The sequence below is a fragment of the Scardinius erythrophthalmus genome (assembly GCF_964197995.2).
Source record: "Scardinius erythrophthalmus genome assembly, chromosome: 4".
Taxonomy (NCBI): Eukaryota; Metazoa; Chordata; class Actinopteri; order Cypriniformes; family Leuciscidae; genus Scardinius; species Scardinius erythrophthalmus.
In genome coordinates this window covers 35,878,854-35,903,373 of record NC_138224.1, presented here as the reverse complement: position 1 = coordinate 35,903,373, position 24,520 = coordinate 35,878,854, and the positions used below count along the sequence as shown (strand labels likewise).

General features: G+C 40.0%; 1 protein-coding gene across 1 annotated transcript; it reads right to left on the bottom strand.

Annotated features, from left to right (window-relative positions):
• On the bottom strand, positions 1-21,908 carry LOC308689364 (uncharacterized protein). The gene is made up of 3 exons (XM_081363012.1): positions 21,877-21,908; positions 21,017-21,250; positions 1-1,940 (listed from the first exon to the last, which is right to left on the bottom strand). The coding sequence occupies exons 2-3, from the start codon at positions 21,186-21,188 to the stop codon at positions 751-753; spliced, it is 1,362 nt and encodes a 453-aa protein (XP_081219138.1). The 5' UTR covers positions 21,189-21,250; positions 21,877-21,908; the 3' UTR covers positions 1-750.
• Positions 21,909-24,520: the final 2,612 nt, after the last annotated feature.

Sequence of the window (24,520 nt, the reverse complement as noted above, 5' to 3'; positions counted from 1 at the left end):
ACGAAAAACACAACATTTTTTTTTATTATGAGTGTACACAAATAAAAGACATTTAACAGTTTTAAATTATGTACAACACTTGCCTGTATGACAAAAATCGACAGGGTTATTTGAGTCAATAAGAACAAAAGTGAGCTGGTATCGCCGGCGATACCGCCGACCCCAGGGGGTTAATATACATGTAGATAACGAAAGAAATGCATTTGGATTGGCATTTAAAGACATTCTTAATTCTATTGGAGTTAGACAACACGTGTCAGGACCTACTCAATGTCATAATCATACTCTAGATCTAATATTATCACATGGAATCAATGTTGATGCCGTTGAAATTCTGCAGCAGAGCGATGACATCTCAGATCATTATCTAGTCTTGTGTATACTTTATTTACCCAAGGTTACAAAGTTTATTTACTCCGCGTTACAAATGTTAGAACGATCACTTCTGCCACTAAAGATTGCTTTATTAGTTATATTCCTGATCAGTTTCATCATCTCAGAATCCCAGATAGCTTACAAGAACTCGATAGTGACAAACTTTTGACTCTCTCTTTTCCAGCACTTTAGACGCAGTTACTCCATTACGCTTAGAAAAGATTAAAGAAAACAGTCCAATGCCGTGGTACAACGAGCACACTCGGGGAGAGTAGCCTTAAGAGAGTAGCCAGAAAAATAAAACGTAGCTGGAAGAAAACATAACTAGACGTTTTCTGCATTTTGTGGAGATGCACGATTACATACACAGAGGCCTTAAAAACGGCTAGAATGGCTTTCTCGTGTGTGAGTTTTCAAGTGCATGTTAAAGTTTCCTTTTCGGTTGAAACTTATTCCACACTGTTGGCAGGTGAAAGGCTTCTCTCCAGTGTGAATCACCATGTGCCTTTTAAAGTTTCCTTTCATAGTAAAACTTATTCCACACTCATCGCAGGTGTAAGGGCTCTCTCCAGTGTGAACTACCATGTGAATGTTAAGATTTCCTTTTAGGTTGAAACTCTTTCCACACTGTTTGCAAGTGAAAGGCTTCTCTCCAGTGTGAATTCTCATGTGGACTTCAAGGCTTCCACGCTGACTGAAACACTTTCCACACTGAGAGCATTTGTAGGGTTTCTCTCCAGTATGAGATCTCATGTGGACTTTAAGGTGTCCATGTTGATCAAAACTCTTTCCACATTGTTTGCAGGTGTAAGGGCTCTCTGCAGTGTGAACTTTCATGTGGACTTCAAGGCTTCCCTGTTGACTGAAACTCTTTCTACACTGAGGGCATTTGTAGGGTTTCTCTCCAGAGTGAGATTTCATGTGGACTTTGAGGTTTCCATGTTGAGCAAAACTCTTTCCACGCTGTTTGCAGGTGTAAGACTTCTCTTTGGTGTGAATGCTCATGTGGTTATTAAGGTTTCCTTTTCGGTCGAATCGCTTTCCACACTGTTGGCAGGTATACGGCTTCTTTCCCATGTGAACTTCCATGTGGACTTCAAGGTTTTTATGCTGACTAAAACTCTTTCCACACAGTTGGCAGGGGTAATGCTGCCCTTTATTGTGAATCCCCATGTGGTTATTAAGGTATCCTTTTTGTCTGAATCTCATTCCACACTGTAGGCAGATGCATGGCTTATTTCCCTTGTGATCTTCCATGTGGACTTTAAGGTCATGAAGTTGATCAAAACTCTTTTCACAATGATAGCAGGTGTAACCCTTCTCTTTATTGTGAATGCTCATGTGACTATTAAGGCTTGCTTTTCGAGTGAATCTGTCTCCACAGTGTGGGCAGATGAAATAACTTTCAGTTTCTGTCTTTTGAGCTTTTTCTTGTGATGAAGGCTTTTCAGTCTGTGAGCAACTAAAAGATTTTTCTTCAGTTGTGAAATCATGGCGATTCTCATATTGGTCTTTCTCTTCAATTTCATTCAGTACTTGATTCTCCTCTTTCAGCGCCATCAGGTCTAAGGCAAACAAGACAAATAAAAGTTAACCCCAGTTTAATGGCACAAAGCAACAGACATTAAACCATTTATACATGTAAAACATTAAAACCAACATTTAACTAGATTTTATACTCACTTGAAAAATGTGTTAAATGTGTAGTGACTGAGACAGATTAGACACAATTATTTACAATATTTTATAAATAATCCACAATACCCTAGGACTGGGTAAACTGGGTATGTTGACGGAAGTCATGGGATTTCATGTGTTGCGTGATATCTCTGCGCCCAAGCAGCAGTGCTTCGCCTGTGCTTCCCCCTAATATAGTCCCAAGTCAATATTTGCCTAGGAAATCGCCTAGTGTTAATCTGCATCGCTATTTGTACTCGTTGTGAACACATAGGCCACAAGAAGTAATTAGGTGGGTTTTAAAAAAAAATGTATCACTTTTACTCAGGACATGCTAGCTGGCAACAAAGGATTCCATTCATTGTCCTAAGCTAAGCTAGCGCCGACCCTGTCAAACTAAACCAATGCATGCACTGAGACAAAAATGCATTTACCCACCTATCTCAATGTAGGAAAGAAGGTGAATAAGCCCCATTTAAAAAAAAACGGTGGAGTGTTCCTTTAACAAATGGGGCTTTGAAAATGTTACCTATGAAATTTACATAGGCTGTTTCTAGATTACAGCTAAATAAATACACATTTGACCTATAATATTTTAATGTTTAAATCATTTTCTGTAGAATTCGCTCTGTAGAACTTCTCATTTTAAAATTCATATTTATATACTTATTTAATTTAGCACATTTCAGTTCAGCACTGTTTTACTTGGAGTGTTATGCTTGTTTTTTATTCAGTATCCATTTTTAAAAATATCGGTTGATTAATCTGTTATCGGCAAGTGCGGTCAAACCTTGTTATCTGTAAAATATACTATCGGTCGACCTCTACCAAGAAGGATGGCGGCCCCAGGCCCATCCTTGACCTCAGATATCTAAATCGTGCTCTCATGAGACAGCCGTTCAAGATGCTAACTTTAAAGGGGTGGTTGATTGTGATTTCACTTTTCTAACTTTAGTTAGTGTGTAATGTTGCTGTTTGAGCATAAACAACATCTGCAAAGTTACAACACTCAAAGTTCAAAGCAAAGGAAGACATTTGCTTTTAATAAAATCATTTTTTTAGGACTACAACAAACAGCTGGTAGGGATTACACAACATTCCTCCCGTGTTAGTGACATCACCAACCCTAAAATTTACATAAACCCCGCCCCGGGAACATGCAATTTTTGTTGAGAAGAGAAAGAGTTATTGTAGTAGAGTACATTTGTGAGTCTGCTCAAACTGTAGCATGTGTTTTTCACATGCAATAGAATGTCACTCTGTATGCATCTTATAACAGTCCCTATCAGGGCTTATGACAAAAAACAATTGTCGATTATTCCCTTGAAATTGTAATTGCGATTATTAATTACGATTATCACAATTTACATTGAATGATGTTTTGAATAGTTTGGCCATGGGTCCCACATTTCCCCATGGTCATCAAGCCGTGACCCACCCTTTTAGGAATTATATAGGCCTATTAAAATACATTTGTGTACACAAAAATTGTTGACACACAAGTACTGTCCCCCTTTACTTAACATACAAAAATATTGTAAGAATATGACTAATACTGATAAATAAACAGTAGGCACTACGAGGTTAACACTTAAACTCCACGATCCCGGATCCAGGTCCAAAATGACGTCATTAATAATGTACTTCAAATTTTAGATGTATGTGGAGGAGTTATGAGCTTGTAAGGCTGGTGCCAGTACGTCTGATTGACCCCTCGATGAAGCAAAAGGCCCTCATGAGAATTAACACTTGAACTACCTCCTGCATATGTAACAGGGATTTCTGAGACGCAGCACACAGTGCAGTTCACACTTCACACACACTATCTCCCCTTCATTCCCCCCTCCTCCTAATTGGAGACGAGCAATAGAGTGTTTGGATATGCCATAGTAGAGGGAGTTGCAATAATCCAACCGCAATGTAATGAACGCATGGGCAGCAATCTCTAAGGTTTTCTCAGAAAGAGAGGATCTGATCTTAGAGAGAAGACGTAACTGGAAAAAACAAGAACTAATCACCGCATTAATTTGTTTTTCAAATTTGAAGTTCTGGTCCCAGAAAACACCTACGTTTTTAATGCAAGATTAAGTTGGAGAAAGGTGATCCAGATCAATGTTACTGCTATTAAAGTTGTCATGGGGGCCAAAGACTATAACCTCGGTTTTGGATTCATTCAGAAATAAGAAATTGAGAAAACCACATTTTTACTTCTTCTAGGCATGCAAAAAGAGATCAGAGCAGTATCTTTGTTGCGTTTCAGAGGCAAATAAATTTGTGTATCATCTGAATAGCAGTGAAATGATACACCATGCTTTCTGAAAATGGAGCCCAGAGGAAGTAAATACAGGGAAAAGGTGCAGAAAGTTCGAGGAGTCTGTAGGTTGACTGCCCACACAAACGCTGTGTGTAATTTTCGTTGCCAGGTAATAATTTCTACAAATTCCTTGATTCCTGAATTGTTGTTATGTTATGATTAACTGATGAATTTATTCTTGCGAATTGGATTTTGAATTATTGCTTCATTACCTGGTCAATAAATTGTAAACATTTGATTTTATTCTGACTGACTCTGAGATTGTTTTTACTCTTATAGATAATAGGATTCGTATATTTCCACAAGTTAGCGCCAGACATTAGTGACGACTAATACTGGATATCAGATTCAAGTGTACTTGAATGAGGGGGGCGAGTTAATTTCCGTCCAGAATCAGCTAATGCTGTTTGATCGACCTGGATTCGGGTGCGTTCCATAACCTCTGTTCTAATTTAATGTTCTTTTAGATAAGTGTACGTGGATATACCACGAGCTTGACTAAACCAAAGCCATTTTAAGAAAAGTTGATCGGCTAACGTCTTTTAATGGTGGTCTTGACCTCTACTAATTGAAACGATTGAATTAAGTTCCTGAGGTGGCATTCAAGGGGGCTATTTAAGTGTCTGTTATTTTGTACGTGTGAATACGGCAAATCTCAGATGTTTAGCCAATTACCTCTGTTTTGATAAGTCAGACTGGCGAGATTGTGTCGTGCATCCTTAGGAGAAGGACTGCTAAGCAATATAGCTTCCTAATCTAGACAGGTAAACTATAATCAGAGTTAAAAGAATAATCAGATATTCGTTCACGTTTAATGATGCACATATATCATTAAAACCTTTTCATTTATGGAGTCAGATGAAATAACGAGAAAATACATATGAGAATTGTGTTCCATTTAATCTTTTTGTATTGCGTAAAAAGGAAAGACAGTAACACGCAGAGAAGCCTTCCCCGTATTATTGGAGACCCCCATTGGACCAATATAGACGGACTTACAAGCTCATATCTGGTAACATCTGAAAGCTTAGAATGTTTACTTTCTGGAGATATGCATCACTTTGGCATTTGTTTTACACCAAGTAACTTATTAACAATAAATTACCTTGTTTCACCCAACAACAGCCGTGTCATAATTATGTGCGTCGTTGAATACGCATATTTTTCATATCGCTCAAATATGAAGCACATGTACAAACCATATATCAAATGAAAGCTCTCATTGCCAGTAAGAAAGGTTGAATAAGTCTTTTTATTGAGGTATAATCACATATCTAATACACTTCGAATGAATCATTAGGTATACAATCAACATTTTTAAACATACAAGTGAAATTATTTAATATTTGCCCTGCTACTCACACTAGACAGCACAGTTAGCCACAAATGCTACATCATCCTTTCTTTACCTTAGGTTATTCTCTACAAAATTAGCCGTTTTTCAGTGTTTTCTGGGGTTGCGTGCCCAAGTAATCCCCCGATATGTCTCGCGAGTGCCAAACTAGGGTTGTGACGATGAGGAAATTTCTCCACCGGTTAATCGACATGTGACAACACCGGTAATACCGGTATCACCGTGGGGGTGGGGGTTTCCTCTTTTTTTCTGCTTTTAAATAGCTTATAAATGCGTGCGTATTATACTTTCACTTTCAGTTTTGCGGGAATTGGCAATTTGCGCGTCAATTGTTTGAATGGACAACAACGAAACTACAAAAAACAAACAAACAAAAAAACACTGATATTAAACATAACTTTTATTAACATAACGAAAAAAAAACAACAACAATGCTACAGGCTGAAAAAACTGTAGAAATTGGAACCAAACAAATAACACCATAGAACGTTTATTTCGTAGCCTATGTTAGAATGTTTTTAAAATGAATAAGAAAATAAAATAGAAAGATAAATAAATAAATTGCAAAACGTTTAAATAAGATTAAACGAATAACCAAGAAACGAATATAAAAGAAAAACTTCCAAAATGACATTAGGCTACAAAAATGACAAGTCAACAGTCTTAAAAAAAAAAAAAAACACTATAAATTGTTATTTATTAACAGTGCAGTCTACATGTTCTTTGCCAGGAAACCCAACATGTTGACCATCTCTGGCTTAAGATGGGATCTTGTGGGGCTCACTATGTTCCCCATCGTGCTGAACACTCTCTCGGATGCGCAGCTTGTTGCGCACACGCAAAGATACTTTTTGGCTACCTTTGCCAATAGGGGGAACCTACTTTGGTTCTCTTTCCACCAGGCCAGAGGATCCTGCTCTGCGTGAATGGGGGATTCCTGAGCATAGGTGGAGATTTCCGACACCACCATTTCTGGAATAGTTAAATTTACTGTCACAGTGTCTGATTTTCTTTTTAATAAACTGGCCAACGTTTTTTTTCTTTTGGGCTGTGGGTCGACCACGATGTCGGCTTCCTCATTTTGTTCTCCCTCTTCTCTCATGGAGTGCACTGACTGCGCTTTCCTACCGAGGATGACCGCTTCTTCCTCTATCATCTTCTTGATCTCTTCGACATTCGAGTCATAGTCACCTTTGTAGCGCGGGTCCAGGAATGTTGTCTTGCGCATAAGCTGCTGGCTTGCTTCTGGCAGAGCTTTATATTTCTCGTCTAAAATAGACACGATGCCGGCTTTAAGGTTGGCTGTCAGTTGGCTGTCATCATCCGATGGGGCCAACGTGTCCTCTTTAATGAGACGCAGCACAGGGAGAAGAGATGACGCGGTCACGTAATTCTCTCCAGACAGAATGTCGGTAAACTCACTTACTGGCTTTAACGCTTTGTTCAGCGATTGCAACACATCCTCATCTTGCCATGTGATGCTCACATTGACTTTACGATCTTCAGCAAGAACTCGATTGATGGCCGTCCTCTGTTCTAGCATCCTATCAATCATTTTTTGCTTAGAGCCCCAGCGAGTTGCACAGTCCTCAAGGAGAAAATAAATCAATTATTATTATTATTATTGTTATTATTATTATTATTACCATCAATGATAATAAAAAAAAAAACATAAGATGTGGTATGAAACCCGGAATTTCAATTTCAAAAATCTCAAACTTTCACTTAAGCTGTTCTGCAAAGGATAACGGTTTAAAGCAGTTTAATTATAATCTTTAATTTATTTGATTTTATTTACAATACGTTTTATAATATTTTATTTACTATACTAAATAGCCTACTTTTTTTAAGAACTAAGAGTAAACTTACCGTGATGAGCGAGTGCTCTGGGAGGCCAAGGTGGACTTGGGCTTTCTGCAGCTCCCTTCTCCTTTTCCAGCTGTGAGAGAACATGCCGTTTATTGTGCGACAAACAGAAAGGGCACGGTCCGTGCGGGCTTTCTCCGTCTTCTCAATAGTGTTGGACACAGCTAAGTTCAGGTTGTGCCCAAAGCAGCTTAACCAGGGCCAGCCTAAATTACGAACAGCCGCTTTAATGTTGCTTCCACTGTCAGTCGTGACACAAGACACATTATCCTCTTTTAATCCCCAGTCATGCAGAGCCTCATCCAAAGCATCAGCCAAGTTAGCAGCAGTGTGGTCCTGTGGCAAAAAACTTGTTTGGAGGCATTTTGACACCAGTGTCCATTCTGCGTCAATGAAATGGAAAGTTAGCGACACATACGGTGTCATTTTTGTACTCGACCACATATCTGTTGTAAGTGAAAAATACTCGACTGTGGTGGAAATGGCTTGTTGCAGCTCACCACGGAGACGGTTGTAGGCACGTGGAACAGCTGTTTTTGAGAAATATGTACGTCCAGGCAATTCGTACTGGCTGTCGAGTGTGGTTACGAGGTCTTTGAAAGACTGTTTTTCAACTGTGTTGAAAGACACCATTTCTTTGCAGAGATACTTGGTCACTGCATCAGTGCATTTGTTCCACCTCACACTGTCCCTCTTATATTTTGTGCATCGCTTAAATGCATCACTAATTGATGGCTGCACCTGTTCGTCTGGCTTCTGCGGTCGATTTTTTACTGCATTGCCCATTTTGGCAGCCTCACTCTTGTGGTGCGCTTGAAGGTGCGTGTATAAATTAGTTGTGTTTCCTCCAGATGCTGCCACCTTTGTCAGGCAAAGTTTGCAGATAGCCTCATTAACATTTTCAGGTTCCTTTTTTGCATTTGGTTTGAACCCAAAATATTGCCAAACAGGCGCTTTTGCGTTGCGTTTCGACACTAAATCGTCCGCCATTCTTTTTCTGTAAATTCGACTCCTCTCGTTCTCCTCACGTGATAAATGAAAGATGACGCATTGTAGCTATGTTCAGTTTTTAATTATAGTGCATGCTCTCGTCTTAAGTAAATTATTTACAATTATATTTTCCATTTAATTCAAATATCTCATAAAAAAAAAAAAAACTTAAAAAAAAAATGTGGGGACGGTGTCACGGTGGAAAAGCGATGTCACCGGTATTGCGTCTTAAAACCGGTAACACCGTCAACACCGTCTATCGTGGCAAGCCTATGCCAAACACCACAAAGTAAATGTTATGATATTCAAGAATCCAGGAAAATATGTAAACATCTTCCAATCCGGATAAAGGATATTGCCGTAAAGCTTGGACGCTCTGCTTTCCGGCAATGTATCACAAGATCAAATAGACCAATCAGGGGCTGTGATATTGCAGCTTGAACGTGAAGAGACGAGATCACTAGATGACATGCGCAAAACACACAGACGCGTCTCACCAGAAACCAGTGTGCATGGATTTGTTTGTTAGCTCCAGAAATGGCATCAGGAAAGGGAAAACGGCCACAGAAAAAGGTTTTTGACATTGTGGAGGCTGTTTTAGAAGAAATTGATCGTTTTAGTGACAGATCCTGAAAGCGACGCGAGCTTTGACTCGGTGCGAGAAGCAGCTTTTATTGAAGGAGAAGATCCTGATGTGTTTTCACAGTTCCACAGTGATCCACAGTTTTGTTCCCATTTGCAACAAAACGACCAGCAGGACCTCAGCTCACCACTTGAGCTTTTTCAGTTATTTTTTACCATGTCTGTTATTGACAATAATAAGAAACACAAACACCTATGCTGCAAAGAGGGCTGAGTCGGGTAAGAAATTCATGTGGATACCGCTTGTTGTGAAAGACATTTAGTGCTACATGGGCATTTTGATCTATATGGGATTGGTAAATGCAAAGACTTTGGTGGATTACTGGTCAACGAAGGACATTTATAGTTTTCCCTTACCTCATTTTGCAATGTCCAGATCCCGTTTTCAAAGCATTTCTTGGAACCTTCATCTAAAAGAGGATTAAGATAACAAAAGAAAAAAGGGAAGCCCTGGCTATGACAGACTATGCAAAATAAAACTCCTCTATGGCAACATTGTTTCTCCGTGCAAGACATATTTCAACCACAAAAGCAACTAGCAGTGGACGAACGTATGGTTGCATCAAAGGCAAAAGAATTCGGCTGAAACAATATATGAAGGACAAGTCCACAAAATGGGGCTACAAATTGTTTGTCCTTGCGGATTCAATGTCTGCATACACCTGGAACTTTTTTGTGTATGAGGGAAAATCCGAAGACACGGGTAAAAGCCTCAGCTATGAATCGGTCATTCAGCTTTTAGACTTTAGTAGGCTTGGACAGGGCCATCACATTTTTATGGACAATTTTTATACTAGCCCAACTCTCTTCTTGGATTTACTGTCCAAACAGACTCTAGCTTGTGGCACCATACGGACTAATAGAATAGGCTTTCCAAAAACCAAAATCAACGATCTCAGCAGGAAGGCCAAAAGAGGAGAAATTCGTTGGCTCAGAAATGGAAAGGTCCTGTTTGTGAAATGGATGGACACAAGAGAAGTGACAATGTGTTCAACTATACACAAAGCTTACAGTAATGACAGCGTAAACCAACGTGTGAAGAGTGCTGACGGTGTCTGGAGAAGGGAGAGCATCCCGATTCCAAAAGCAGTGCTCAAGTACAACATGGGTGGTGTTGATTTTTCCGATGCACTTGTTGAATATTACAACGTTTTGCATAAAACTAAGAAATGGTACAAAACACTTTTTTCCCATTTCATTGACATTGCTGTTGTGAACAGCTTTATTCTGCACAGTGAACAGTCCAAAGCTCAGAATAAGACTCCTCCGAACCACAAAATGTTCAGAGAAGAACTTGTTTCTGAGCTCGTCAAGGATTCCACAGAGCCAACAACATCAGCTGCCAACTCAAGTACATCAAACTCTAAAAGTACATCTGTCATAAAGCACTATTTTGGCTGTGGTGAATCACGTGCCAAGCATGACATGTCCCCATGGAAACATGGGTGGGGGGGGGTCATGATGCCGACTCAACATTGTGATGTCTGTCAGCCATCGTGATGGATGATGGCATCGTCTATTGGCCCAACCCTAGTGCAACCGGCCCCAGTTCCCTACCCACGCTTGGCAATCAAGTCACCTTTGCGTCAAGGTGGACCACGGATGCATCAGACCCTGGCCCCTTGGAAGGATCCCAGCTGTTACTGGTCTGGAGAAAGGATGGGGTTGGTCTCGAGCAGGAAGGTAGTCACCACAGACGCCTCCAACATGGGTTTGGGAGCTCTGCGCAAGGACAGACTGACTACTAGCTCCTGGTCGCTTTATCAACAGCATGGAAATAATGGCATTTTTTCTGGCACTTAAACCTTCCTGTCACAGACCTAATAGGACACCACATCTCGGTCCAGTTGGACAAAATGGGGGTAGTGTCCTATATAAACCACCAGTGTCGACTATGTACAGGTTAGACCAGGGATCTCCAACCCTGCTTCAGAAGTTCTACTGTCCTGCAGACTTCAGCTCCAACACACCTGCCTGTAATTATCAAGTAACCCTGAACAGCTTGATTAGCTGGTGTAGGTGTGTTTTATTGGGGTTGGGGCTTAAATCTGCAGGACAGTAGCTCTCCAGGAGCAGTATTGGAGGCCCCTGGGTTAGACAAATGTCTCCTCAATATGGGCACAACTCATTGGCCCTGACTCCCCCTTTACGCTTTTCCCCCAGTCATGATTCTTCCACTGGTTCCTTGATATGTGCACCATAGGGGTGGGAAAAAAAATCGATATTGCAATATATTGTTGTGCTCTCTGTCGCAATAAATAATCGATACACTAACGGCCAATATCGATATTTTATTTCAACACAAAAGGATTAATTTACCCGTTGTCAGTGTCACTGTCACTACCCAATATCTACCATTCTGTTTGCGGGGGGCGCTGTTCGAGTAAATAGGGGTAAAGTGGCGCAAACAGCGGCCGGTGAAGAACACAAGTTAACTAACAACAACAGAGAATTGCAGAAAAAAGAGAAGCGAGAAGAATGGCGGAAAACAATAAAAAACTAATCAAAGACCCACCCGCTAGTTTCCACTCTAAAGTGTGGAGACACTTCGGGTTTTACGAGACAGTCGACGGCAAGGCACTGGATAAAGACTATGCAATCTGCAAGAACTGCTTTGCAAAGATAAAATATAACAGCAACACTACGAATCTGCAAATGCACCTCGTTCGCTATCACGGTGAACTACTCTCAGGTGATAATGAGGGCAAACTAAGTCAGACGACAATCACTACTGCGTTCAAAGCAAAGCTCCCCTTTGGGTCGCCGAGGGCACAGAGTATCACTAAGTCCATCGCCGAATTTATTTGCAAGGACCTTCGCCCTTACAGCGTGGTCGAGAATGATGGATTTTGCAGAATGTTGACAACACTGGAACCGAGGTACGAGATACCGAGTCGTCGGCACTTTACAGACAAAGTCATCCCTGCATTGTATGCAGAGACCAGAGCCAAAGTGGAGGCTGCGCTCCGGTCTGCTAAACGAGTTGCACTAACCTGTGATGGTTGGACGTCAAGGGCCACCGAGTCCTTCATAACTATTACTGCCCACTTCATAGACGACAACTGGGATGCCCAAAGCTACGTCCTTCAGACTCGGGCTATGAATGACAGTCATACTGGCGCTCACATGGCAGAGGTGCTTAAGAAGGCTGTGGACGAGTGGAAGCTCACAGAGAAAGAGCCAGCAGTGGTGACTGACAACGCAGCGAATATGTCCGTAGCTGTTGAGATTGCTGGATATCCGCACGTTCGCTGTTTCGCTCATGTTTTGAATCTCGCGGTGCAGCGTGCCCTCAAACTGCCAAATGTCGCTCGACTGCTCGGGAGAATTAGGAGAATTTGCACATTCTTCCACAGGAGCACCTCAGCAGCTGAGGCACTGAAGAGGAACCAGAAGATGTTAGGCCTTCCGCACCACAAGCTGATAACTGATGTTGTTGTCCGCTGGAACAGTGCCTATGAGATGCTCAGCCGGTTTCTTGAGCAACAGCCAGCTGTTACTGCTGCCCTCTTATCTCCAGAGGTATGGCGTTTATTGTTTTGTTACTGAATTGCATATGATAACTGTAATGTGTTATAAACTATTATTGTTAACATATATATTTTGTTCCTTAGTGTAAAGTGCTTTTTCCTGACTTCTTGGTCTGGATTAATAAGGAATATGTGCATTATAAACTTGTTTAATAAAATAAAATAATTGTTTAATTTTAATAAAAGTTTAAACTTTTGACTTCATTCTGTTCTTTTCCTTCCTTCTTTAAAGGTCAGAAAGAATACCACTGACATCTCTACCCTGACTGATGGAGACAAAGAATACAGAAGAGGTTGTGAAAGCCCTCCATCCAATGCTGGTAGCAACAAAGAGCATGTGTGAGGAGAAAAGTCCAACTGTTTCCATCATTGCTCCTCTTCACGCCCAACTTCTGAGCGACACACTCAGCACAATTGAGGATGCCCCTCTCGTCAAGGACATAAAGTGTGCCATCCATGGAGACCTATCAAAGCGCTACATGTCTGCAGAGGAGAAAAACTTCCTCTACGTTGCCTCCGCCTTAGACCCCAGGTTTAAGTCGATGCTCTTCTTGTCGCCTTCAGAAGTGCAGGAGACGTATGCCATGGTTGTGTCCAAGGCTGCTGCCCTGATGGTAATTACAACTTTTAAAAACTGAACAGCAGTTACTTAGGTCATTGAAATTCTCATTGTATTTGTACCTTTTAAACTTTCAACTCTTGCACTGCTGGTAGAAAAATGTCATCCACACATCTAACCATGTGCAAAGATGTGTTAAATTTTAAAATGATTAGGGGCTGATGATTTCTTGTTGTGATGAACATGTTATTTCATTAATAACAAAAATAACAATGAAGATGTGCCAAATGCTTTTTTGTCTTACAGGGGAATGCAGATGTGGGAATGCAGTCTGATGGTAATGTAGAGGAGGGAGGAAGCAATGAAGAGAGTGGTCCTGCTGATGACACCAGTGATGAGGACCGACCACCACACACACCAAAAAAAAGGAGATCCGCACTTGCAAACCTCCTTGGACAAACATTTCAGCATGCCAGATCTTCCCTGACTCCATCATCACCTAACTCCAAGGCTGAAAAGGAGGTTCAACAATATCAAGAATCCTCACCTCTACCACTGTCAGATGAGCCGTTGGGTTGGTGGAAATCTGAGGCATGCAAGTACCCACACCTTGCCAAGCTGGCCCAGAGGTACCTGTGTGTGCCAGGGACTAGTGTGCCATCAGAAAGAATCTTTTCTACCACCGGTGACATAATCTCTGCTCAGAGGTGTGCTCTTACATCTGAGCATGCTGATCAGTTAGTGTTCCTCAAGAAGAATATGCCTTGATGTGTCCACTGTTTACAGTAACTTACTACTGACGTTTCAGTATTATGGTTTAGGTTTACACATGTTAATGTTCATGTTGTTTTGTAATGTTCATGCACTTTTATCTGTCTAGATGTACAGTGTTTACATTTAAGACCAGGAGGCAGTGAGTTATTATGCAAATGCATATTTGTTTACATTTAAGACCAGGAGGCAGTGAGTTATTATGCAAATGCATATTTCTTTGCACAATGTTATTAATGTTGGCATTAATAAATGCATAAAATTTCCTTATTCCTTCTTTTTCTTTTCAGTCATATATATCGTGATATATCGTTAATGAAATGTCTTCCAATATATTGAATATCGTAGATATCGCGAATCGTGATATTATCATATCGTGGACCACATATCGCCACAGAATTGAATCGTGAGGTACCTGTATCGTCCCACCCCTAGTGCACCACAAGTAAAACAAGATCTGACACAGCAGAGGTCATCTTCCAAAAGATTGATTTCACCAACAAGACAATTGCATTTCATGGTGCAACTGTGTTGGCCTCTCTGTGGACAACGCAGCCGTAAACAATGGACAACACAATTCAATTGTGCCAAGAGTTCAACGCGTCATGTTTTTCACAACGCTGCAAAGCAAATAGGTCTACCTTTTTTCTTTTTTTTTTAATTAATTTCAGGTGGCAGATTTTGATCTTGAAGATGTGGTTGATTTGGGCTTTTGGTTTAAAGGCAGCACCAATCGCAAGGGCTTTCTGGAAGGTTCCTGCACCACTTACCCACAACCAATGTTCACCTACACTCATTCCATTCTTCTCTTCCTTCTCTCCCCACACAAAGAACAAGGTCTCTAAAGTTCTCTGTGCCAGCCTTAATACAACCTGTCCCTTAGACCCAATCCCCTCCCTCCTTCTATAGGACACATCACCAACATTAGAGGCTTTCTCACCAGAGGAACCATTTCATAGTTCCTAGAACTAATGGCGGAAGTACCTGTTTTTTGGTTCTCGCAGCTCAGGAACTGGGAATGATTTAGATAATAAGAATACCTTTTGGGGAACTTAATTAGCTCCTACTTCAAATTAGGGTCAAACCCAGCAAAATAAGAACTATCAGTGACATAAGTGTAGATTGTACACACAAATTAAAGCCTTTATATTTACCCCACTAACTTTATGAACATGGAAAACAGTGATAGGTGGACCTCTCAACCTTTACGCTAAGGAGAAAAATCCAACAAGACTTTGAGGGGATCAAGCGAAACATGTTAATATATTTATGCTCCAATTAGTTTTATTTTTTGTAGAAAAGGAATGTTTTTCATTCACATTGTACATGGCTAAAAGTTTGCTGGCACCATGCCAGATCTCCAGTGTGAGACATTTGGCTGCAGAAAAAAAAAGATAGTCCTACATTTAAAAAAAAAAAAAAAAACATGTTCATGAGTTCACCCACCAATGGTATGAGAGGAACACAGCTTTAACTCTTAACCAAACTAACATTACAAGGCAATCAGAAGTAGAATGGGGTTGGTCATGGAAAAAGTGTGGTTGAGATCCAGCAGAAACCAAGTCTTACTAAGCATAGATGCCGGAGCAGAATTGGAGAGAAGCAAGCAAACAAGTCAGCAGGATGGAGACTTATGGTTCGTTCACACAGGACCCGAATAGCGTGTCAGGCGCGAGTGATTTCAATGTTAAATCAATGCAAAGACGCGTTATGCGCGTAAAAAAAATCATGTTGCGCGGAAGACGCGAATACACCTCGTTCGCGCAAATTGAGCGTCTGGCGCGATACGCACGGGTGCTTTTATTTGGTGCTTTTTGTGCATTCACGCATTTGACGCGAATTCGCGTCTGACGCCAGAGTTGAAAAATCTGAACTTTGGCGTCAGTTTGCGCCGCGTTAACCAATCAGGAGCCCGCTTGCTGCTGTCACGTGGTGAAGTAAAAACAAAGTAAATCTTTTATCACATAAAAACTTGATTTCAATATGTGAGACATATTAATTTTGTATTGAATGCTATTTATTCCATATCTAAATCCAGATTATATGAAACATTATTATTCTAATGTAAAAGACAATCAATATATTTTAGTGTAGGCTATAAGAACATTTCGTGTCTGGACAGTGTTGTGTGAAAAAAACAAAAAAAAACACAGGTTAATTATTTTTGGAGGCTGGCTCCATTTATCATCAATACAAAAATAAATGACAGATTATGTGGGTGAGGGCGAGGGCGATCCTTGCTCCGATGCGGGACAACAGGTCATCAACCTGAGCGCGGGACAGGCGGAAGCACCGCTGATAGCGGCCGTCATCCAGGCGCAGCTCCTGGAGCAAATGGTGAAACTCGCCAAACTGGGTACACCTCCGGAGGGTCTCGGTGGACCCAAGTACGGCAAAGATTATCCCCACGCCGCTGTTCTGCTCTCCAGAGCAAACACAGAGCAGTGACTCTCTCGATAAATGATCGATCAACATCAGACATGTTGTAAAAAGATGGCCGCCAACGGGTTTCGAAATGTTTGCTTCTGACGCGCATAAATTTCGCTTCAAACTTTTGTTTTTACGCGCATCAATTACGCTCATCAATTACGTAAATGGTGCAAATGGTGCTGGGGGTGGACAGAAGGAATAGGCAGAGACCGCAGGCATTTTGGTAGCTGATGTAAATTAAGAGAACCATGTGCTTGCTTCTGTACGTTGTGCTCGAGAAAGCTAATGTATGCAACTAGTGGTAAAAAAGTGCTACCGTGTCACAAATTACCCCCCCCCCCGTCACAGAGCAGCTGTCCGCGCTCTCCAACACACAACATGACTACCGGGAGCAGCAACCAGAGCTGACATGTCGTACCAACGACCGTGTTTATGACTGTGTGTGCACAATCATTGCAGAACACCATTTATCATTCATGATCTCTCAACAGTTTGTAAATCTGTGTAAAATAATAGCAGGAAATAAAATTGCTTTAACAATACTGTTCAATCCAAATCAGCATGCCAGTTATGTGAGACGCTTATCTCACGATACGAGACACGAGATTGGGTTCACTAGAACGAGCAGAGATTTTTTCACAATTTTTCAGAAATCCTCAATGACAAAATTCATGGTCTGGAATGGAAAAACAGTATACAGGTGCATTTTGAAATGTTTTCACAAATAATAATCTAAATAATAGAATAGTCGAAGATTAGATGCATCGATAGGAGGAGCCTGATTCGACTACCAATCTCATGGTCGAATCTTCGCAGAGGTGTTATGAAACGAGGATCATGCCACTGAGGGCGCTCAATGTCTGATTTCACATTAGAGCTGAAACAACTAATCGATTATTAAAATAGTTGTCAACTAATTTAGTCATCGATTAGTTGCTAAATAACTTTTATTTGCCGTAAGCGGCTCATTTCGTGCATATTTTAAATCTGCGGTGACCAAAGTGTGGCAGTAATGAGCCACCGGAGGTTTTACTCAGCCAGTACAGCAGGAGAAGTAGCGAATAGCCAATAGCTGGCCTCGTTTTATGTCACGTGCTTCCCGCACAGCGTCTCTGCAGCATTCAGCGAGATGGCGGAGGCAAGCGGCAGTGGAGTAACTGTACGTTCGCACCGCCGCCGACTTGAGCTTCCAAAGTTATCGGAAGTCATTCATTTTCAATGGAAGCTGGCTTCTCTCAGAAAAAATAATTAATTGCACAGTCTAACCATCATAGAGTGAAAGTGTATCATTTGCATGTGCTTTTTTTTAGTCCTGTCAGTTTAACAGGGCGCGCTTAACGAGCAGAGAGAGAGAGCCCCGGCCGCGCGCACTCACCCGAGCGCTGTCTTGCTCTATCTCCCTCGCGCATATTAATCAAAATCAATTGAAACGCAGATTCTGCAGTACAATGTTGTTTGCAAATGTTTAGTCGTAAAAGCTGATAAGATTGCTGTTTAAAGCTTTACAGACATGTTCTGTGATCAGTTTGTCGTTTACCAGTTCATAATTCAGTCTTGCAGCCTAATTATGACTGAATGAGAGAGGGTAAATGTATTTGAAATGCACTTTTTTTTCCCTAAGTATTCACTGCTCTTTTTCACACAGCAGGTTTTTTGTGTGTCCAGTTTTTTTCTGGACAACGTTCTGATGGATTTTATTTAAAATTTTACTTTAAAATATGAGTTCCATTCAGGTTTCATGCCATTGGCCCTTTTTTTTCTCGAAGGATTGTTTACAATTTCACAGCATAAGCTATAAAGCTGTTTCCCAGGTATAAGCTGTGTGTTTACAGGAAAAAAATAATAAAATGCAATTTACTGCAATTTTATTCTGTTTTATTCTTATTCTTCGTGAAAATATGTTCTGAAAGATTCCTTAAGCTTTTTTCGGGATGTTAAACTACTTTAGTAGCCCTAAGGACAGCCATGGTGAAAACATTATTTGAAATCTCCTTGTGAAATTTGCTAGAGTACGTATGGGTCAGTGTTTTGATTGCAGAAGAGTTCGACAAAGGATTACTAACACATAATAAAACACAACTCCAGGTATGTTTTTGATGAGGATATGACAATGCAAAATGGTTAAAATCTCTAAAAAAGTCTATGTTGAATGATAAAGACCCTTTGTTAATAATTTACTTGGGAAAAAAATGGGCAAAACTAAAATATAAGTACATAAACCGATTAATCGAAAAAATAATCGACCGATTAATCGATTATCAAAATAATCGTTAGTTGCAGCCCTATTTCACATAGAACTACCGGTTTTCTGTCAATGCGTTAATATTCAGCCTATTATGATAATGCTGTAGGCCTATATAAAAATGTGCAAAGAAAGAAGCTTTTAATAAATATTTTTTAACGTGCATGAATAAATCCAAACACCCCGTGACAGATTTAAGTTTCACTTTCAATCCGTGACCCAGAGCTCAACGGCTCTGCGTGACCGACAGAGGAGCGTCTTGGCGGCAAGGATTTAAATCTTTAACAATGTCTGGGATAAGAAAATCTAATTCTGAAGTGTGGATGTACACCATCAGAAAGGATATTCATGAATATGAATATTTCATGAAAACCATGATCGCACTTTTGCCGGCCAAAGTTAACAAGTTGGTTTTCCACAGGACATTCTAAAATGCTTAATGTGAAAAAAGCTTTTAAAACGCTTAAAATACACTTTAACGTGGCTTAATGTATGTACACTTTATTAAGAAACCATACTATGTGCAGATAAGCAGATGAACCTTTCTTTACATAATTTGATATTTTAATTTAACTATTGTAGGAGAATAAAGGCCATTGCACACGTACTGAGTCCGAAATTTTCGTATGCGTTTTTTCGTGTTCGTCAGCCTTAAAATTCGTCATGCACAGAAACCTTGCACACTGAGTCCGATGCGTATTTATTAAACCTTTGCGGAAAAAAACGCAAAAAATACTAAATGGATTCGTCAAGCAGTGAGGATGATTTTGTTGCCCTCTTTCTTCTTAAAAAGAGAAAAAGAAAGAGGAAATATTGGGTCCATCCAATCCTGAGATTGCGCCGAGAGGAAGGAGAGTTTCACCTCCTTATCAAGGAGTTGCGAAATTATCCCGAGCAATTCAAAATTTACAACAGAATGACATTGGAACAGTTTGATGCTTTGCTAGCGATACTGGAGCCACATATTAAAAAGAAGACCACCAATTTCCGTGAACCAATCGATCCTGAACAGAGACTGGCAGTATGTAGGTATGGACACACACACGGCCGGCGGAAGCGCTGGGCAGACAGAACAGCTGTATACAGGTTATATTTTATACATTTATCCATTCTGGATTTTGTTTCAAAACTTTTCAGCCGGTTCTAATTTGATTTTTGGATGCTGTGAACATTTTTAGCTAAAAAGACTGCCACTCCAGTTTAGCATTTATTGTTGTTTCTGTTTCGAAACATTTATTGTTGTTTCGGTTTCGTTATTTTAATAATTTCTTTCTTTTTATTTTATTTATTGATCTGTCAGGGTTATCTAATCTAACTATTTGTGGCTTGTGTTTTGAATATATGTTCCCCTTCACTTTAGGCATTTTGCACACATTTGCTCCTCATCTTGTGACTTGATTCTGATTTATTTCGTTTTGCATTTCTATTTATTAGAAAGGTATATTCTGTTTTAATTTAATTTTGTAAATTAACTGTTTATTTTTTCGGCACATCGATGGTGTGCTGTACTTATAGCCTGCTCGCACAGGTAGCCTAATTTAGCCGATTTAATTTGATTTGCATGTGAAATGCAAATCCTGTCTGCAGTGTGGCCTTTCTGGAGTTATTTATGTTATTTCTTAGATTTATTGATCCAAAATGTTTTTATACATTTTTTTCTATATCTTTGTGTGATTTTCTGTACATCGCAGCTTTGAAATGTTAAAGCCCCGCCCCCACCATTTATACGACGCTTAGCCTCTGTTACGCAACTAATCTTTTCAAATAGCCCACCATGATCTGTAGTCTGAGCCTGTCCAGGGCTAGTGGCAATGGCATATACGTTACTAGTTGATTTTTAGGAAAATCATTTTCAAATAATGTTATTTTTTTCTTGCCAAATAACCCCCAGCCATTGTATTTGATTTATAAAATTTTGTTTTGATACTGGTGTAAAATTAAGTTATAGTGTTTTTAAATTAGAAGTTGATTTTGGGTTTAATGTCACAAGTAATTGTAAAAGGCTTCTTCTGTATTATTTTTTCCTAGTTTAAAGCGTGTCGTAACAACAAATGGAAGTCTGATCTTCTCAGGTGAAAGGCAACATTAGCATTTGTCCGATCACGTGATCTCAACATGTCCGTCCACATGAGGTGACCCGAAAAAATAAAACCACCTCAATTAGGACACTCATTAGATATTCTTCAAAAATATCATTCATTTCTGTAGAGCTGGACATTTTAATAAGGATCAAATGACTAAATTCAGTTTTGAGAATGAAACCAACCTGTTGGTTCTTCAGTATCTTCATGTTTCAGACTGAATGTTTCCTCAATCTTAATGTCTTTGTTCTCCTCTTTAATAAACGCCATCTTTGTTTGTTCCTCAATATCTTCTTGTTTCACACTGAATGTTTCTTCAATCTTCAAGTCTTCACTCTCCTCTTTAATAAACGTCATCTTTATAATACGTGTCACGTGGATCTCAGTCGCTTCAACGGGAGTTTTTCTGTGTGTTTGTCCTGTTTAAAATGAGAATAATTAACAGAAAGAAAAATAAATCCACACTAAATGTCTGTGTGCGTCTCAATCAGCTCTAGTTCAGTAGTTCAGCGAACTGGTAAGAGGACACTATTAATATTGTTAGGGACACTTAATACTCAAAAATATTATTAATCTGCCTGTATTTACACCATTATATGGGAATATCCAGCGCGGCTATATAAAAATACCGGTACAACTTTTTTACAAAAATGAACCATCACTGAACATACTTAAGCTGGACTACGACGCTATATTCTTCTAACTTAGATCTGCTGTAGAGCAGAAACAAACTTTGAAACAATCTGCATTGTATAAAGCACTATATAAATAAATGTGACAAATCACCTGATTAGACAAAAACTAAACATGAATTAATAAAAGAACACAAATCATACAAACTAAATTTGTAAACGTATAAAGGGAGCAAAATGAGATACATTTAGTTACTCATGCGTGAATGCGATTTATTCATAAAAACAACGTTCATCCTTGTTATTACATACACAATGTTACATTTACCAGTAATTCTTTACTTTCTCAGTTGTATAAACTGTTTAAACGGGTTCCTTTGATTTACACACTTAAAATAGGCAAAAACACAAACCTTTCTGCAGTCGAATCTCATCAGATGTAGGAGTGGGGCGCAGCTTTATGACATCACATCACCACACCAAAATAAAAGTCCTGTGTGCACGCTACAACTCGTAGAAATATACATAAACACATTCGAATATTAATTTAAGATTCAGAGATTCCAAATTCTATCAGTACTACTACGATTTTTTTTTTCAAGAGATTCTTACCAAAATATAAGCCAGCGTGAATAATATTCAGACAAGGATAAAGTCAAGAATCTTTGTCTTCATATTTCACAATACATGTATTGTAAAAAGTTGATTTGTAGATCAAAATTAAATGTGTGATTTCAATGACTGATCTAACTAATCTATATATTCATCTTATTCCATCTCAATATCTCCACAATATTGGGGCATTAAATACAATCTAATTTCAACTTTATTTGGTTAAAGTGCATGTATAGGATATTTCATTGCTTTTGTCTGTCTGAATGGAGTACTTAAAATGGTTACTGCGTGTTTCCCATTTAACACAGAGGTATTTTCAGTCATTTTTAATCACCATTCTACCTATAAACATACTTAAGCATACTAACATACAGTAACAGTTGCATACAGAGTGAGACCACAGTCTGAGAACAACATTCATGGAACATCTTTGTGGTGTTATTTGTACTTGATAAATGTTCTCATGATGTTTGAAGAAAAGATCTTAGAACAACTTATTTGCCAGGTGGAAATAAATGGAGAATAGTGGATCACCATTACAAGCATGGCTGACAGTCATTCATCATTTAAAAAAAAAAAAAAAAAACTGAGATGGCTTGCAAACAAAACAAATATCAAAAATAATAATGGGATCAAGATAGGCAACATCTTGTTTATGTAGACATAGATATTTATCACATAGCCATCAGCCATATCACCCTGTAGCCCAATACTGGTTGCCCACTGAAGTTAAGCAGGACTGAGCCTGGTTAGTACCTGGATGGGAGACTCCTGGGAAAACTAGTTTGCTGCTGGAAGAGAGGTTAGTGACACATTTTCATATATATAATGTACTAACGGTAACGTTGTGCTGTTGAGGCTCCCGCAGCACAATGTTACCATTAGTACATTTTATATATATATATATATATATATATATATATATATATATATATATATATATATAATTTTTTTTTTTTTTGTGATTCCCTAGTTATTTTTTGTTATTGACATTTTAATCAGTCTACAACCACAATTAAGGTTCTATATACATGCAGCTAAACATACATGGTTGTTATACAATTTAAATAGTTGGGATTTTTTTCATTTTGCTGCAGTGTAGACACACCTGGATAAAACAAGTATGACATTGTCTTGTGTTTTTTGTTCTGGCACCTCATTTGCAGTGTTTGGTAAGTTACTTTAAAAAAGTAATTAGTAATAGTTACTTGTTACTTCTCACAAAAAGTAACTGATATAGTAATTGAGTAACATCATTACAACAGTAACTAATTACCAGGGAAAGTAACTATTGGCTTACTTAAAAAAAAAAAAAAAAAAAAAAGTTTAAATTTGTGAAATAACTTGGATATCCCCAATATTAAATATGTTAAATGAATGAAATGGACACTAAATACAATACATTATTATTATAAAACATTGTACATGTAATGATGCTGGAGAAAGCAGGCGGAAGCGAGGATCTATTTGCAGGATTTAATAGAGAAACACATAGTACATATAATAAAGAACACGAAGGACAAAAGAAACAAAACCACGAGCAGGACCGAACTAGAAGCACCCATACATGTACAACAACTGACAAAGTAACAAGTGAAACACAAGGGCTATAAATACACAGGGACCAACAAGCTAAACAAGATAACAAGGGGGTGTGGCTAATGAGAAACACCTGGGGATACTAATAAACTAGAAAAACTACAAAGGACTACAAAACTCAGCACAAGACAGGAAATGACAAAAGAACACACACAACAAGTGGAACACAAGACAAGAATCATGACAGAGCCCCCCCTTTAAGGAGTGGATTCCAGACACTCCACAAAAAATAAATAAATAAATGTCAAGGAGGGTGGTGGAGCAGAGGTGGAACGGGGGAGGGATGGAGGGCCAGGTCCGTGGAATGGCAGAGGACCTGGAGACTGCGGCAAGATGGGAGGCCAGGGCAGAGCAGGCAGTGCAGGCGCCCAGGGCAGAGCAGGCGACCAGGGCGGAGCAGGCAGTGCAGGCGACCAGGGCGGAGACGAACCTTCAGGCGGCCAGGGCTGAGACGAACCTTCGGGCGGCCAGGGCGGAGACGAACCTTCGGGCGGCCACGGCGGAGACGAACCTTCGGGCGGCCACGGCGGAGACGAACCTTCGGGCGGCCACGGCGGAGACGAACCTTCGGGCGGCCACGGCGGAGACGAACCTTCGGGCGGCCACGGCGGAGACGAACCTTCGGGCGGCCACGGCGGAGACGAACCTTCGGGCGGCCACGGCGGAGACGAACCTTCGGGCGGCCACGGCGGAGCCCTTTGGCCCCCCCCCCCAAAAAATACTTGGGGAAAGTCCCGGGCTCTGAGCTGGATGGGACCAGCGGTGAAGAGGGCTTTGAGCGGTGCGAGACAATCGGCGAAGAGGGCTCTGAACTGGGCGGAACCAGCGGCGAACAGGGTTCTG